Source organism: Epinephelus lanceolatus, chromosome 1 (assembly GCF_041903045.1).
Source record: "Epinephelus lanceolatus isolate andai-2023 chromosome 1, ASM4190304v1, whole genome shotgun sequence".
Classification (NCBI taxonomy): Eukaryota; Metazoa; Chordata; class Actinopteri; order Perciformes; family Serranidae; genus Epinephelus; species Epinephelus lanceolatus.
In genome coordinates, this window is record NC_135734.1 from 815,443 (window position 1) to 834,156 (window position 18,714).

Sequence of the window (18,714 nt, forward strand, 5' to 3'; positions counted from 1 at the left end):
TGAATCCAATTGAGCATACGTTTCTCTTGCTGAAGCCAAAACTGAGGGCAAAACACCCAAAACACAAGCAGGAAGTGCAGACGGCTGCAGTAAAGGGCTGGCAGAGCATCACCAGGGAAGAAACCCAGCATCTGATGATGCCTATGTGTCCAACACTTCAGGCAGTCATTGACTGTAAAGGATTTGCAACCAAGTATTAAAACTGACTGTTTAATTGATGATTATGTTAGTTTGTCCAAATACTTATGAGCCTTTAAAGTTGGGGGACTGTGTGAAGAAATGGTTGTAATTCCTACACGGTTCATACTACATTTTTGAAAAAAGCCTTAAATGAAAGCTGAGAGTCTGCACTTTAAGCAGGTATTCATTGTTTCATTTAAAACCCATTGTGGTGGTGTACAGAGCCAAAATGATGACAACTGTATCATTGTCCAAATAATTATGGACCTGACTGTATGTGTTAGATGTGTATGGCCCTAACCCCTAAGTCTGACCCTTTAAAAGCCAAATCCAACAAACACAACACAAAGATGAGTACTGCATGCCGCCTTTATATGAAATTGTGCCTATCTAATTAAAATGATTGGTGATGTATTGTGTGAAATCTGTCACACTGTAACAGTCTCAATTCTTATTATTTATTATAAACAAGTGTTTTTATGAATGTATTGTGTGGTACTTACCATTGCATCTAGTGACAGTAACAGACAAAATGATGATTAGAAGGATTATGCTGGTCACTACTATTATGATGCCTACACTGTGTTCTACGCCACCACTGGATCTAGAAGAGAGGAATATTTACTTCAGTCAGTTACAGTGCATGCAATAGATTCTGGTGTTCTTTTCTAACACCAGAAAAAAAAGAAAATATAATGAAATGTGTGAAATGATACACTGAAGAGTAATACTACTCTGGCAAAGTGATCCTTGGCTTTATGGGCCCCACAGCTTGAGTGACTGGTTGAGGAGGAGGTGCTATAATGAAATTAAACTTTTTTTTTAAATTTGAATATTGTCACAAAGTGTCATCACAAACTTTATAACAGTGTAACAAAATAGATCTGCTTTCTAATTATTTTTGTTGTTGCTTTTAATAAATGTATAATCTGTATGCAAATATCATACATACCAGTGACAGCAATCTCAACCTCTGGATTCTCCGTGTTGACTGAGCAGCGATATTTTGTTCCATCATCATTCGGTGTGACACATATTTGTAATATGAGTGAGCTTATTGTCTCTCTTACATTGGTTTTCACAATCAAACACCCAGAGTGACTCACTCTGCACCACTTAGGTTGGCTATGATAATAATAGTCATAGTTCCTTGAACCCCATCTACTAATTCTGTCATATTCCCGATTATATTTGTCAGGTTTTAAACAAATAAGATTAAGCTGACTGTAAGAATTCACCAGCACTTTCCGGTTCGTTAGATAAGAAGATAACTCCACGTTTACAACAGGATTCTGGTATGAAGGTTTCCGATAAACAATGGAATTAACAGAGCTCCCTGATGTCTTTACCACACACTGGAAATGTCTAATATTTGAGCAAGCCACATGATCAATAGTCAAAACTAGGGCAGACTGGAATCTATCATCTACACTCCTCACTGTCTCAGGACACTCTGAACTGTCACATAGCCAAAATTTTGAAAATTCTTGCAAGTCTTGGGAATACTGGCATGTGATCTTAAAAAGCTTATCTGTCCTTGGCTTGACTTGAACAGGACTGATCTGCAAAAAATTGGGTTTGTCTTTAACCTGGAGTTCCACTACATGGAATTTTGTCTGATTTTGAAAAACCTGTGTGAATCTGTAGAATCCTGAATCGTTGTGTGTTAGCTGACGTTTCTCTAAGGAAAATAAGCTAGGACTGTCTATGATCTTGAAATCCCCTCTGGTTTTATTTTCAGGACCCATGATTGTGTCTGGTTGACACAAATTTGCGTTGGCCAAGCGGCACCAGTGTTTCTCTGAGGCAGCCATGATGTCCAGTTCAGTACCACATGATATGACTATGGATTGTCCCACAGTCCCAATCACAATAGTTGGGTCTTGATCTGATGAAATCAAAAGAAAAAACAATTCACTCTCAGCACAGCTTAACGGATGACTGAAATCCATTTTAGAACTTTTACTTTGGTGCCACCAGTGTATGCAAATAGTCCACAGTAGAGAGAGACTCAGTTATCGGGTTTTTGAGTGAGTACAGGAAAAGGTGAGGTAGGTTGTTTTTGCAGGGTAATTTATAAACAGTGCTTAATTTGAGCCGGGACGTACTGGAACGCAAACCAGGATCTTTTCAGAAAAGGCCCTGGTGCGTTCCAGAACTAATTTGCATGGGTCTAGAACTTTTCACATCTAAAAACTACATACAGTATTGGCTGATGTCACTAGTGTTGCAGGGTGGAGTACCGTAGTACTACAGTGCCTCACATACCACTACTGTGGGATAAGTTCAAAGTCCAATCGCAAGAGGATGAGTGTCCATGCGCTGTCCAATAACGACGCGCGCTGGTCAATAACGGCGCGCGCTGGCCACCTGGCACTCAATATGCTGCTGTAGTGGTTTGTTTTCCAGGGCCTCTGAGAGAGCAGTGTTCCCCCACTCCCAAAAGTGGGGGAACACTTTTTTAAGCGGCACCCGAGCCGCCTCACTGCGCAACTCCAAATGGAATGGTTGTGACATCTAGTGTTGTCACGGTACCAAAATTGGGACCCACGGTACGATACCAGTGAAAGTATCACGGTTCTGAGTAGTATCACGATACCACAGCAAAAATAAGGCATATGTGCCTTTTGTCATTTATAAAAAGATAAATTGTGATAAATCACAATCAAGTAATTTATTCCATTGAAATATCATTGATGTATTATAGAAAAGTGATTTATCTTTTCCATGCGCATGGACACTCATCTTCTTGTGATTGGACTTTGAACTTATCCCACAGTAGTGGTACGTGAGGCACTGTAGTACTACGGTACTCCACCCTGCAACACTAGTGACATAAGCCAATACTGTATGTAGTTTTTAGATGTGAAAAGTTCTAGACCCATGCAAATTAGTTCTGGAACGCACCAGGGCCTTTTCTGAAAAGATCCTGGTATGCGTTCCAGTACGTTCCAGCTCAAATTAAGCACTGGAACTCACTAATGTATGGAGCTTTATCCCTATCTTTATTCAAGAGAGTGGTCTATCAGTTTGAGAGCATTATTTATTGATTTCACGTTCAAAAACCCTGCTGTGTGCTTGCACTCAGATACCATGTTGCTCGCACTCAGATACCATGTTGCTTGCACAGATTTCCTGCTCGAGCTTCGGCTTTTTGTGTAACAACCCTGTCAAAATCCCCCAACCAATAGAATGCCAAATTTACTGTTGACCAATGAAATGATCCCTGCCTCCTTGTGGGCGTGCTCGCCTTAGTTTTAGAGTGTCCCGTCCGGGCGGGTACTCTTTAACCGGGTTCATCCACTCCCACCCTCCAGGGAAAGCCCTGTAAATTAAATGTTTTTCCCTTGCTTTCTTTACCACTTTTGGAATAAAGGGACTGTTAATTTACACACGTGTGCCATATATATATATATGATATCTATAAATTTAATACTCTTTTGTCCCAGCTCATCAGATGTCTCTGTTACGTCGGCTTTGGGTCGGCCCAGTGCCATAGAATATACCCGCCCACATACGGAAGTCACCACTGAAGGCGGAATTTCATCTCTGCGGTGTTTGTTTGAAACTGAGCTCACGGGACACAGCATCTCATCGCAGTTGGTTTCAGGTAAGCTAACTGGAATAAACTGGCAGAAATTAGCTATGTTATTTATCCTGTGACCGTTAAAAGAGGTTCCTGGTGAGTGGTGAGGCATGACTGGGTGTATATAGCACATGTCCCCACCAGCTAACGTTATCTTTCGTTAGCTGATAGCTAGTTTAGCTCATGTTAGCTAACAGGCTAAAACTGTGGTGTTTTCATTTTATTTTCCCTAGTTGATGTTATCTGCGTATCTGGTTATCGTGAGCACTCATTTTGGGTTAAAAGTGGAAGTGCCCGGAGCTGCCACCCGTGGTCCCGGGCAGGGTTCGAGACTTGGGATCCACTCACCTATAGTCTCGCCCGGGCCTTACCTCCGCAGCCCCCAGCCTGACCCCCGCGGCCTGGACGGATGCTCAAGTGTGGCTGAGAGGAACGGAGAGGACCACGGAGGTCAGGCCGGGCGGGCCGACACTGTGTATCCCAGAACGGGTGCTCAAGTGTGGGTGAGAGGAGCGGAGAGGACCGCGGAGGTTAAATAGTGAAATTTAAGGATGCCTTCATCTTCGAAATGTTGTTAATATGATTTTATGAGCAGTTTATCAGTCGAGGTCTCCTCCTCTGCAAAGCAAACTGACCCGGTGGCTACAGGTAATAGCGCAGTTTTGAAACCACTGTTTTTCCGAGATTGTTGAGCTGCTGTTAACAGTTAACAGAGTTAACGGATCCCGTTATTTAACCGTTTCAACACTAAATGAAGCAGAGTGACGAACCCAAAGCCTTCAATCTGGCTAAAATACAGCTGAAATGCTAACAAAAAAAATACAGTGGTGACACTGGGATTTGTTTCTTGAGGTTATGTGCTCATCGTCTTTTCTGTCTCTTGCAGGCTGCCAGGGGAAGCGGACTGGCCATCAGATATTGTTTGTGGAAATTTGAAAATAAAGTTTGTCAAATTGTCTCTTTGTGCACACTTACACACAAAATAGGCTATGGTAACAGTCAAGCTAGTTTTGAATGTTAGCATTGATTTCTCACATTGAATGGTGAAATATTTGTAGTTTGAAAGGTCCGACCTAAATGAATAAAGGTCGTAGTTAACAAGCACATGAATATTAATGAAGGAGCGCCCACTGAGTGCAGCTTCTTTTATTGATCGTTTGAACGTCACGTGGTGGTCATTTTCGATTAAAGGCTGACATCTTGGCAATGAGCAAACGCTCTCCATGCTACGTCTTAACGATCTAAACTTGATAAATCGGGCCGACATCGGCCAGGTGTGCTATCTGGGATGAGTGCTGATATAGAGTATAACATCACTGCGACTTGTAACAGTAAAATCACTCCGCTCACAGATGTTATAAATATAAATACAACCGTTAATTAACCAACTGTCACACTTGCTACATTGATGCAAACTGACACTATAGCGTTACACCAAGAAGATGGATATTTTCCCCAAAATTACATCTGAATTAAATTATGAGTGGTCGTCAGGAGAGGACGAGGAAAAGGAAAGCCAGGACTCTTATGTGCAGACCTCCAGGTGTGTTTGAATCCGGCCGTGCCAACATCCAGGTTTGCCAACGTTTCATCAGCCGAACTGGACAAAGTTGAAGTTACACAGTTGCAGATCAATGTAAATACAAAGTAGCTTGTGAGTTCCTGGCGTGTGTCAGAGCGATAAATAGAACATCTATCCATCTATTGCTCTGGCGTGTGTGCTGCGTTGCCTAGCAACAGACTGGGGGAACTGGGGGGTTTTCGCGAAGCTACATAACATACTTAAATAATTTATTTCATGGACCGCGGAACGCATCTGAACAAGGGGGGGGGCCATAATTTCAAGTCACACGGAGGGGGTGGGGGGCATATGCATTGAAACAGACAATATTACTGATGTATTAAATAACGTTGTGGAGCACTTTTTTTTATTCTGACGCCACACAGTCACATCTACAGTACACGCATGAACACGAACACATGCTTGCTCAGATTAACCCCTCTGATCCCACTCTTACATTCACACACAACAGGCCAAGCCTATTTACACATAAACCCACAGATGAAACTATAGCAAACAACAAAGTACATCCAGTCCGCAACCACATCCAAAACTCATCTTGCTGCCTTGAATCTAAATCAACATCATATTCATTATCATCACAAGTCAGCACTCATATCAGACTGATGTGCACAGCCGCACACACACACACACCCAACAACAAAACAAGCGCAGCTGCGCAGTTACTGAAAAGTAACCAGAACGCTGAATTTCTGACCATTACCGCCCTCAACCGCGATGTGTATGTCCACTCCCGCCTGCTCCCGCAAAACTATGAGAATTTATGCCTGCACAATAATAGAGATGCATTGATTTTGTGTCTTCTCCTGTCCCACAGGAGAAAAGACGTCATTTTAGAGGCTATTAATAAAGAGATTCATGGGGTTGTTTTGACGCACTGGTCAGGAATAGCGCTCCTATTTCGTTGTTTTCATTTAGTTTTTAATGAAATAAAGGCTGTTTCATATTCTATCCTCCTCCTCTGTATTTATTTATTTTTCTACCTTCATATAATCACGCAGTGTTTGAGGTTAAGGCAAACCCAGCGCCAGGATGAAGTTACTGAGGGGGCGGTTAAAAATTACGAGGGGGCAAATCTTTATTATGCAACATAGGTTCACACAGTGAGTTATAAAGAGCGCGCAGAGGTGTGTAATAGTCGCGCGTAATGACAGCTCGTCGCCAGTGAAACACAATAAACTGCACGTCTTCTTTCATGTTTGTCTCATGACAGATGAAGCTGACAGACAGACAGACAGACAGACAGGTGGAGCAAGCGGCAAATTGGTATGAAAGCTGGTTCAGGGCATATTCGTCCACTTACAAAATAAATATGGAGTGGAAACGCTCATGCATGTGTACCAAGTTCCTGTGTTGACATCCTGTCGCTAGGCTACATCTTCTTCTTCTTCTTTTTCTTCTTCTTCTACTGTTTAATGGGGACCCGCGGGACCTGGCGGGACCCAATCCCAATGCAGCCCTGTATGTCAGAGTACAAAAGTTGCCCGGGCCATGGTCCCCCTGGCCCCCCCGGTTCCGTGGTCTATGATTTATTTCATCACCTTTTGTTAACATTTCCTTACTCAGCATTGCTGTTTAAAGAGGCAACAGATAGGATTCGGGTTTTAGCTTGGCGCCACCTAGCATCAGCAGTGTTGCTCGCACTGTCGCAAAGACCAAATTAACCGTGGGGATCAGAGATAATCAATAAAATGAAGGCTGTAAAGCCACCAGTATACCTCTGTATATGTAGAATGAGAAGGTGTGTGGACACTATACTAAATAAATGAGTAAAGAGACCGAGCAACAATTATCAGATTTATCTGAAGAAAAAAAAAACAAATAGTAATGCAAATAATTATACCAGAATGCACAGTACCAGTACAAACAACTCACAGTAAATTATACCAATATGTACAGTATCACTACAAACAAAAGTAGACACGTAAGGGATAATGTATAGTGAGCCGGTGACTGTTGAAAAATAACTCCCGACAGGGGAATGGAACCCCGACGCACAGCAAAGTTATTTTTCAACAGTCACCAGCTCGCTATACATTATCCCGCTTAGAACATGGCTTACTACTAAAAGATTCAAATGTTACAACTGGCATCAATATTATTAAACTGCTGGCAGAATGTATTGACAGAGGAGATGCGTTCACCAGATAAACGGGAGCGGAGTAGAGGATTTTACTCCACTTCACCCAGTCGGAGATGCTGGGTGCCCAGTAGCTGCGGCGGGGGGGGGGGTAATCACTGTCCGAGGGCTGCCATAGAATGGCAATGAGGATGTCAGCCAGCCAACACTTGCTACCCGGTCCCTGGTTGCGGCGATTTGCGATGCTGGCCAGCTAGGAATGAACTAGCAGCCAGTACAGTACAGTCCTCTCTCGGCTAGCTAACATTGAGCCGTGTTACTTATTGATCCATTAGAAAGAAAGCTAGCTGGACATCGGTGTTGAAGCCTCTTTGGTCACGGAGCTCCCTCCATCTCTTGCCTGACTGAGGTTTACTGTTTTTCCTCTTCCAGGGTCCGACATTAAGGTTTTTTCCTACTTGCCCTGCCGGGCAAGTACTTCTCAAATCTACTTGCCCCATCTAAATTCTTACTTGCCCTGCCTAAGAGGTTCTTTTTCTGGCTGTGTGGTGCATATTTTCGCTCATGACTTATATCTTACGTCAGCAGAGACACTCTGCCAATGGAGGCAGCAGCACATAAAAAAGCAGCACACTGCAACTGGCCCCTCCGAGGACAGAAACAGGAGAGGAAATACACAACTACAGGCCTGGAGTTAAGATATTTTTAGGGGAAGGCCACTTTGGCCTTTGATAAATACAAATTTACTGGGGCATCATGGCCAAAATGTGGGGCACCAAGGCCAAAACCAATGGCGCAATAACAATATGTGCTTGAATGAAGACAAAACGATATATGTGTTGAAAAACAGTACTGAGTTTATTAAAACTGGGTGTGCATGAGACTGGGGATATATCTCGTTTCTTGTTGTTTTGATTCATGTCCCTTATTTTTTAAGTCTTTGAAATCTCTTTATTCTTTTGTTATCTCCTAGTTATTCTTTATTGTCCTTTCTCAGCACATTACATACATTTGACCTCTGCATTTGACCCATCCTACTGTATACACTGGGAACAGTGGGCAGCCGCAGTGCAGCGTCCAGGGACCAACTCCAGTTCTTTTGCCAATGCCAGTGGTCAGGGTCACTGACAGGAGTATTAACCTAACATAGCCTACATATCTTTAATTATATAATTATTTATATGTCTCTATGTATATTTTTACATAAATCCCCAATATTTAATTTGCCTTTAAAAAATCCTCTTCCTTCATTTAATTTGACAATGTTTATTGTATTGTATTATATGTATTCATTCTCTACAGGATCTTGTATGTTCTTTAATGTGTGTTCAATTTATTATAAGAAAAAAAACAAAAAAATGTTTTGGTGAAATCTGCAGCAAAGTGAACCCTCTTCTTCAGAGAGGATCTTTGCCTCCCAGTTTGTTCCTGGCGACAGAGCAGAGTGAACCGTCTTTCTTCTCAGAGGATCTTTGTCCCATGAGAGCAGGCAGCTGTTCTCCGTGTCCACATTTAAAACAACTTTCGCTGGCGATTTGACAGTCACTAGAAGCACATTATGACCCTTTGTAAAAGTTTCTGTGTGGTACCTGTGTTGTACATGAGCTAACGTTAGCGGGTAAGGACTGAGAGGCTGTCCGGTATGTGTGTGTGTCCGAGTCGGTGCTTCTTGCCCGATCGGGCATGTCTGCGCAGGGTCTGCTGGCCCGCCGGCTATTTTTACTTGCCCCGGGCATTCGGGCAACCGTTAATGTCGGACCCTGTCTTCTTTTATGACTCTCCTTTTTGTGCATCCTCGCCTCCTCAGACAGATTAGCTCGTTTTCTTTTGGGAGGCCGTTTTTCACTTATCTCCAAACTTTGTCCATCTGCCACTGTGCTCCTGTCCTGACTCAACTATCTCATGCCCCGACCAGTTCCTCATAAGGACCAGGTCCAGTCCCTGATTGGCTGACCGACCAGTTTGGCAATACATGATGCATTTGTTGCTGTAAAGCAGATTTGCTCCGCGAAAATTCATCCCCGGTGGCAGAAGCTTATTGCAAAGATTGCAAAGCCATTAAGTAACCTATGTAAACGCTGATTTTACTGTGTATACTACCCTGTGCAACCCACGTTATTTTCATAATGATATATATAGGCAAAAATGCTGTCTGTTGCTTCTTTAAGCTGTTGTTGAACTGTTGTATAAAAGCAATATCACAGTCGAGGTCGTGATGTTGTACTGTATATCATCACGGCCTGCGGCCTCGTGCCATAGTGCCCATGACCGAATCACAGCCGTGACGATATACAGTACATCACTCCCTCTCGTGGGATATTGCTTAAATATATACATATATGTAAGGGATAATAGTGAGCCGGTGACTGTTGAAAAATAACTCCTGACAGGGGAAGAGGGTGGGAGTGGATGAACCCGGTTAAAGAGTACTCGTCCAGACGGGACACTCTAAAACTAAAGCGAGCGCGCCCACAAGGAGGCAGGGATCATTTCATTGGTCAACAGTAAATCTGGCATTCTATTGGTTGGGGGATTTTGACAAGGCTGTTACACGAAAAAATCCAAGCGCAGGGCAGAAATCTGAGAGCAGAAATTCCACGAGCGCACAGAAATAGTTTAAGCACGAGGAGAAAAGCCGAAGCTCAAGCAGGAAATCTGTGCGAGCAACGTGGTATCTGAGTGCGAGCACACAGTTTGAGCAGAAACAGAGTAGATCCAAGTGCAAGCAGAGGCTATTTGAGTGCGAGGGCAGGGTTTTTGAACGTGAAATCAATAAAAAATGCTTTAAAACTGATAGACCACTCTCTTTAATAAAGATAGGGATAAAGCTCCATACTAATGCACACAATCTGTTTTGCAAATGCACACGCTCTGGTTCACAAATATAATGTTTATGCAAACTTGTAATATAAATTCGGAAATGCACACGCTCTGGTTCACAAATATAATTTTTATGCAAACTTGTAATATAAATTCAGAAGTGCACACGCTCTGCTTCAGAAATATTATTTTGAAGCACACTTGGAATCGCTGAATGTGCATTTACAAACTGCTTCTCATTTGTGAACCTCTCTACATTTGTGAGAGAGATCTGTGTGGTGAATTTTGAGACTCCCCTGACGTCCAAGGTCAATGAACGTCACCATTGGCTGATAAATCTGTCAATCAAATTTATGATTCTGATTGACAGATTCATCAGTTAATCAGGCGTGTTCGCTTTCAGCCAATCGCATGACTCCTTACATTTTCTCCACACTTCTAAACCAATCGCAGAGCTACTGAGTTACTGTTTGCAGTGTTCAAACAAGACGCGCTAGACTGAAACGGTGGAAGAGACATGGATCAATCTCAACCTGTAAGTAACACATTTATCTTATTATCCCCTCGTTGTAAATCATGCAATGTTATTGAATTATAATCAGTTGAAGCGTTCTGCTTAGCCAAGTACCATGTTTGAATGAACATAAACTATGAATACAGCTTTCCCACCTTTCTGAAAATTGACCTCTATTCTTCTTAATGGCAGGGTTTCCCATTTTTCTAAAGCCCCCACTATTCCCCATATTGGGGACAACCCTCCATTCGAAAACCCCACCATTTCACGTGAAAAACCCTGCATGAGTTCATTCATTATGAGACTGATCTGACCCCATAACTTGCTGCCTAATCAAAATCCTCGCTGTTGCAGATCAATTGTGCTTTGACTCTGAGCTGCGGAGCTCTCGCCTTGAGACACTGACAGCCTGTCAGTGACAGGCACGCTGGTCGAGTATCGATGCCAAGCGAGGGAGGGAGGGAGGAAAAGTAGGCTGTTGATTGGATAGCTTACCGAACACAGCTGTCAACCAGGCCAGATAAGGTTTCGCAAGCTATGAATAATAATTCTAAAATGGTGATTTTGCTGGGTAGGCTACAGTTTTCACTCAGCATTATTTTTGGTTGGGACAATTCGTGTTTCCGTGGCTTTGGTACATGTCCATACCGTCCATACCTAAAACTATGCCTATGGAAAGAGACTATGCTGAGGTAGACTCGAGCCTTCAGGTGGTTGTTGGGCTGCATTTGTAGCTTTGTACAGCAGTAGTGGTTCTGGCAGCAGTAGCAGCAATTTTTAGCATAGTTTTCAGGTGAGTTGTCTGGCAGCAAAAAAGTAGAGAGCATTGGCATTTATGTACACTGCTGTGATTAAAAATGATTTGAGAGGACAGCTTGAATTAGCTTGCAGGCTTCACTTCATTTGATGTTAAATAGGCCACAACAGTACAACTTTAAAGATGAATATCAACAAAATGGAATGGTGTATCACATGTCAAAATGTTAGGACATAATTTTGGAAATAATTGAAAGACATTTTGTGGGTAAAACTGGCTGAGGTCTGTACTGAAAAAAACAAACACAGAGTGCTGTGTTTGTTTTTAATTTTGTTGTGTAATTGTTTTTTAGTGGGTTTTAAACATGTAGTTTTTGTCCAACTGGCCCTGAACTGCTCATGCCCTCCAGCAACAATCAGCAGCATTGACGCCAGGTGTGCAGCAGCCTCTGACAAATGGTTTAAGCAGCAGCAGAGCAGACAACAGGAGAGACGCCATGCAGAGACACTCCACGCAGCGACAGGAATACCATGCAGGCGACTCGGAGCAGGCCAGCGGAAAGGGGCTGTACGAGAACCTCCAGGAAGCTAGCAGGACGCTAAGCAGGGATGCGGTGCCAGGCCTGAGAAGTGACGACGGGAGCCGGGAAGGGAGACGACAGGACCGGGGAGAATAAGCCTCGCTGTCGGCTGGATTGGAGGGGAAGCAACGTGGGATAATAGAGGGGTGTGGTCGCGATGCACCCCTCTTGCAGCTAAGTACTCTCCATACTCATTTAACTAACCATTTTAACTTGCCTACGCATTGTCTTTTTAACTGGGGGGACTTTTTTTAGTAAGCTTTTATTGAAATCACTTCAGACCATTTAACTAGACACCTTGCACTATCGAGGCCATAGTTTTTATCCAGTCTTGGTTATTCTTGGTCTGTAAAACTTATAAACAACATGCTTGTGGGTGACACTGAGTGCTGTGGGGTGGGTGGATTGAACATATTTAACTTAAATTTATTACCCAAATGGTTCTTAATTTGCTGTGTGCAACTGAGTGTGTTGTGGACTAAGAAGTACTACCATTTGACCAACGGCTGACTTATTAGACTGGGTGTCTCTTATTTATGACCCGTGGACACTAGAGTGATTGCATTTGTTTTTTAATCCTTAAGGACTTCCGTCTGCAGCCTCAGGACTTTGTGGAGGACGAGACGGAGAGGACGGGGAAGACGACCACGAGTGACTTTGAGCCGGGGGTTTCTTAAATTCTTTTTTAAAAATAAACTGTTAAATTGTTGCCCTTGATTGTGGTTTTGTAGCTCTGCTCATCTGATTCCAAGAACCTGCATAGATGTTTTAATAGAGTCCTAGGCTCTTTTTAACCTAGGTGGCATTGTCGGTTTTATAACATTTTATCCAAATTTTAAAGTTCCTTCAACCTTACCACATACAGATGCCAGGAATTGAAGGAGGGAAAGCATTCTGTTGCTTAAACATAAACTGTTCAGAACATGTTGACCAAAATGTGAAAGTTGCTTTTATAGTACTGAAATGGAAGCAGCTGATGGACAGCTTGATGAGTGGATGAGGCTTATCTGGTGTATCAGAAATGAAAATGACTGCTTAATTTTAATGTCTTTGATGACTGTTTATTTTGATTTGCATCGCAGGTTACATTATTATATGCTTTATTAACTTGTGAATTTAGTTGTAGACATGAAAATCTGGAAATAATCTTCAAGTTATTCAAATCAGTAGGCCTATTCTTCATTTTGGGGCCTTTTTCAAGTGAGATTTGAAAATGTACATATGAAGAACTGAGTAATCAGTGATAGGAGTTTGGATCACTGCTGCTTTGGTCGTGCATAAAGCCCTGTACATACTCCGCAAGAACAGAGAAATTTGTTCTTTTTCTCGAGGTGGCAAGAACAAAGTTCTTTCTGGCCAGGACATTTCATACTTCACCAGAAAGTGCAGAACTCCTGGTTCTTCATAGGCCCCTCCAACTGCCTTATACGTCACATGCTTTTCTGCATTGGTCACGCCCACTTCTAATTTCTGACCAATCACAGAATAGTTCTTGGACACCACACAAGAATAAAGTTCTGCCCAGATGATGTATCGAACAAGCTGCAAGAACTCCCAAACCGGGGCTGCAATAAAAGAATGACGTCATTCTTTTCTTGCAGCCCTGTGAGAGAGAACAAATTTCTCTGTTCTTGCAGAGTATGTAAAGACCCTAACATATCCTCAAACTAGACACCAGGGCCCTATTTCAGAAAGCAGGTTTAAGAAAATCTGAGCCTAATCCCGATCTCCGAGTTGCTTGAGCCTGAGATGGGAAACTGCAGGGGTGAAATAAGTGGCTCTGCTTTTAACGTCGCTTTCTGCCATTAAAATCATGTCATCTGCACTCCATTGATGATGGCTTTTGGTGCTCACCATTACCCCAGGCTGAACGTACTCAGAGTTGATTGAGTTAATTCTGATCATAGTCCAGGGGCCAAGGGGGCTAATTTTCACAAATTGGTATCACTTAAAGGGACCAAACAATTTTGGTATTTTTGACTTCCTCTGTGTCTCTAGTTTACATTTTGGTATGATAGACCTGCCTATGTAGTAGCTTAATAAAATTTTTTGGATGATCTTTAGGTCCTCCCCAAAATTGAAAATAGTCAAAATTGAAGCTTCTCCAAAAGGGACAGTGTCTGCCTTATCACATGAATCTCGGGAAATAATTATCAGAATGTCACTAAATTTGGACTGAATGTTCACAGACAGTTGCTGCACACAATGCAGCAAAGATTTCATCAGTACCTTGCTCCTTTTAAGAAATGTATACACCTAAACACAAATGAATTATAGGCGGATATGGAATAAGGAATAAATTAAAGCTGCAAGCAGCTGTGACCGGGCCCTCGCTATCCCGAGCTATCGCGGGGGGCCAGCAGCACGCATCACTGAAGCGGTTATGTGAAATCTCAGAGTAACTTAACCCTGACGAGTTGTGACATTTCATCTTTGTACTCCAAGAAAATCCCTATGGGGAGGGTTTTTTGAAAATTTCAAGGGGGACTATAGAGGCATTTTGACCCCCCCCCATGGGCAACGGCCCTATCAGATGTAAGAGCTCGCCATTCTTGACCTGTGTATCAATTTCGTGAGGATATGAGGTCACTGAAGCTATCAAAAAGCCAACTGATTTGGTGGCGAGGGCGGCGTCATAGCTGCCACACCCCTTGACATAGAGAAAAGCTTTTAATAACTTTTGATCAGCATGGTCTCAGGGGCTGAGGCTGCCGAGCAACCAGGGGTTGCGGGGAGATCCAGAGCAGGCATGGATTGGTGGTGTAAATGTGGGGCTTACTGGCCACTTTATTAGGTACACCTGTGCAATCTAATACAATCCAATACAACAGCTCTGCCACACATTGTACGTTTACAAAGCTTTTACTTTTTCAGCTTTTGTCAGAAAGGTGATTATTCTACTTTATTATTGAGGTCGTAGTGGGTGGTGTTGGTGTACTGGAGTGCAATATATTTAAAAGTGTTCCTAATATTTTGTCCCCCTCAATTAGACAAAATTAGGAGGCCACCTCAGTACATCACCACCATTCACTATGACCTCAATAATAAACAAAGTAGAGTCACCACTTTCTAGACGATGTCAACAATAACCGAACATTTATAAGCTTCAGGGAAAAAATCATGGTATAGTCGTTTTACTGGATTGCATTAGATTACACAGGTGTACACAAAGTGGCCAGTGACTGTATGTTACATACATACAGATTTCCTCAAATAGTAGCCAGGGCTACTATTAACAAAATAATAGTTTGGGACCAGGCTACAAATAGGGGCAGGCTACTATTTGAAGGAGGCTTTCAATTAAAAAAAAATTCAAAAAAAATCACAGCCAAATTTGAAAATACAAATACAGTATTTTTTTAATTTAAACAGCAGAAATATTTATGTAAACCTGTCTTTACAGTAAAAATATTTATTTTCTATATAGTATTACAAAGAAAGTACTGTATTATTTATAGTAACAACGTTTACATTAACAGTAAAAAATAGTTTTTGGTGTTTTTGTAAATCACCAATATTTACTATTGACTACACCCACAGTGTACTAGTTGTCCTGCCTTGAAACAGCGAATCATCTCATCCTCTGTCCCATCTGCAGCCACCGTGATGCCACACACCTTACAAGACAACATGCCACAAATTAATTTTAAAACTAGGCTACATTCATAATAATGACTTTTTATCTCACAATTTTGATTAGGAATAGCAATTTCTTTTTTTCTATTACTGGCGAAAATGGGCTTCCACAGATAAAGATGGTTACACACCCTAAGCAGGCGTCATATGCCAGCTGTTTCCACTTGCCACACAATAAATAGAACATAAGTCTTTCAGCTGGTTAATATTTTCTCCATCAGCTATCATTCTAAACAAGACTGTTGCCATGCATATAACATGAATCTACCTACACATTATTTACATATTTAACAATGTCAAACACAACACAGAAGACCCAAAGCAACTACATCGACTACATCTCCCAGAAAGCCCAGCACTCTAGGAGCATGCGCGAAGCAGTCTCGAGACGGCAGCGCGGACATGTGAAGAGACGGCCTGTGTTTACATACTGCACTAGCCTTGGACTAATACGTTCATTGCATGAACGTCTTGAAAACGAACCACGTTTTTCGTTTGGGGGTTCCCGGTCTCGACCGATTCATGTCTCCATTAACGTTCAAATTAAACATGTAATATACTAATTGCATAGTCACAGATTTCACATTTACTACCAATGTGCAATACACCTCCCAACCGCTAAAGTGGCGGTGTGGCGCAGTAGAAAGCCGGTGCACTCATTCATTGCAGGACAAAGAGGAGGTGAGGAAAATTTCAAGACATCCCGAGATAAAATGCATGTTTATTGAACAATAATGGATATACAAACACACGGCAACCCCCGTACACCTGCACGTGCACGAAACACAACACAATGCTCTACAACAGACCACGGAGTCAAACATTAGTCCACATTAGCTCAGCGAGTGTTCATCCACCGGCATGTCTCGGCTAACATCGACCACCGAGAATGCTCCCGGGAGTTAGCTGAGTGCTAACCGAGTGAGATGTGCTACACACACATTAGAGGCTGAACGCTTATAATGCTAATAAATCACAAATTATAAGTTACCTAAAGCATGCCGGGATAGCGTGGTGAACGTCAACACACAACATATATTAATAATTCAGCCGTCGTTAGCAGGATGTTAGCAGCTAGCAGTTGTTACTCTAACGTTACTTACCAATGGGTTATGATCTCCTGCCCAAGGTCTGAATACAATGAGCTTTGCTCCTCTGTGTCTGTAGCTCTCTCTGCTCGTGATGTTGTCATCTTGGGAGAAGTGAGCACTCCAGACCCGATGGTCTGCAAGGCGCAGTGTGTGGACAGGATTTTTAGCATCCATTTGTAGCACAACTAAGTTAGCCACAACTTCAGCGTGTCGCAGTTCGACAAAGGCAGCCTGTAGAAAGCTGTAACGTTACGGGGTGTTGCGCAACATCCTGTTCTTGCGTTCGGGAAAAAGGCCTGTTTATTTGAGCACTCCAAAAACTCCGGTGACATTCCAGGGGGTAGCACGTAAAATACTCCGTCCCAAGCTCTGACTGTCTAGCGTAACACACACACTCCATACACACATACACGCTTACACTGCCAAGCGGGGACACGTGCTGCAACACTGACTGACAGCTGACTCCAGTGAATGGAGCCACGTTAGCTACTGTTAGCATGACCCCGGCTCAATTAGAGATCGGTACGCCCACGTTTTAAGTAGGTGACAATTCAAATAGCTGGCTCACATCAGATGGTGAGTGGCCTTCGTATGGCCTTAAAACACTACACATTAGATAATGGTATATTTACATTTTGATGCGAAAGCTGTGCTACCAACCGCCATGTACACACAGCGCAATGGATCATAATCTGAAAGCCACGCCCCCAAAGGGAAATTGTTTCAGATCCGGGGGCGGAGTCGTGAGATTTGGAAATTTACTTCCATTCACACTAATTAGACTGCCACCAGAGCACCATCTATTGGCCGATTTGCACCAAATTTTGCACAAACCCTCATTGGGCCATGGAACACAATTAGCAAAAGTGTTGTGGTAATCCGACTGTATTTGGTCAATATGAAAGACTGTCTGTTTTGAAAGCAATGTGCAGGAATTTGTTGTTTTATATTTTGGGCGTTTTTTGGACTATCAAGATTCTTTTAATAACTTTTTGTCAGGAGGGTCCACAGATGCTTCATGCAAAGTTTGGTGCAAATCAGTCAAATCGCCTAGGAGGAGTTCAAAATAGTAGGTTTTTCATTGTTCGCGATTTTGCAAATGGAAATTTAATGCAAAACTGGACGTGCCTTACATCACACAATTCAGCTGAATTCAGGGAACACTGAGATATAAAGTTTGAAAACGTGCGACATGTTATGTGGGAGTTGTGGGCCAAAAACGCTTTTACATTGAAAATAGTGCCACCTGCTGGTCATTTTTGATGTGTGACATACAGGGCCAGTCTTTACAACCCCTATCAATTTCATTTCCGTAAGTGTTATGGTGTTGGCACAGTGCCAAATATTAATTTAGACTGCCACCACAGCGCCTCCTAGTAGCAGATCAGTAACTCCTTTGTCATATATCCTCAGGAGGGCATTGACAATAATTGTTCTAAGTTTCGTGTTAATCCGAGCAACCGATGTGGAGATATAAAATAAGTCAATTTAAAGAGTGCCACATGGTGGTCATCGCTTGACATTTTGCACAGAGCCTCAGGGGCTCATGACGAAGTAGTAAACTGAGTTTTATGTCATTCAAACACACCAATGTGGAGATATGCAGCACTTCCTGTTTTTTACCAAATCTGCAGGAAGCTGCTATTTAATAACTTGAGTATTCTTTGGAATGTCAAAATTGTTTTAATAACTTTTTGTCAGAAGAGTCCACAGATGTTGTGTGCAAAGTTTCATGCAAATCGGTGAAATTGCCTAGGAGGAGTTCGAAAAAGTAGGTTTGCGACATTTTGCGAATTTGCGGGAAAAAAACGTTAGGCGGAAATGGGCACGGCCTATATCACGAGATTCAGCACAATTGACTGAACGCGTGGATATAAGGTTTTTGAAT

At 42.4% G+C, this 18,714-nt stretch overlaps 1 protein-coding gene across 1 annotated transcript in view; it reads right to left on the bottom strand.

Moving 5' to 3' along the window:
• The window catches only part of LOC144462470 (uncharacterized), an 81,895-nt gene that overhangs the window by 38,819 nt on the left and 24,362 nt on the right, over positions 1-18,714 (bottom strand). Inside the window, exons 3-5 of the mRNA XM_078166262.1 lie at positions 1,133-2,068; positions 915-978; positions 684-784 (exon numbers count right to left, since the gene is read on the bottom strand). Coding sequence (XP_078022388.1) covers positions 684-784; positions 915-978; positions 1,133-2,068 — 1,101 coding nt within the window. The remainder of the gene's footprint in view (positions 1-683; positions 785-914; positions 979-1,132; positions 2,069-18,714) is intronic.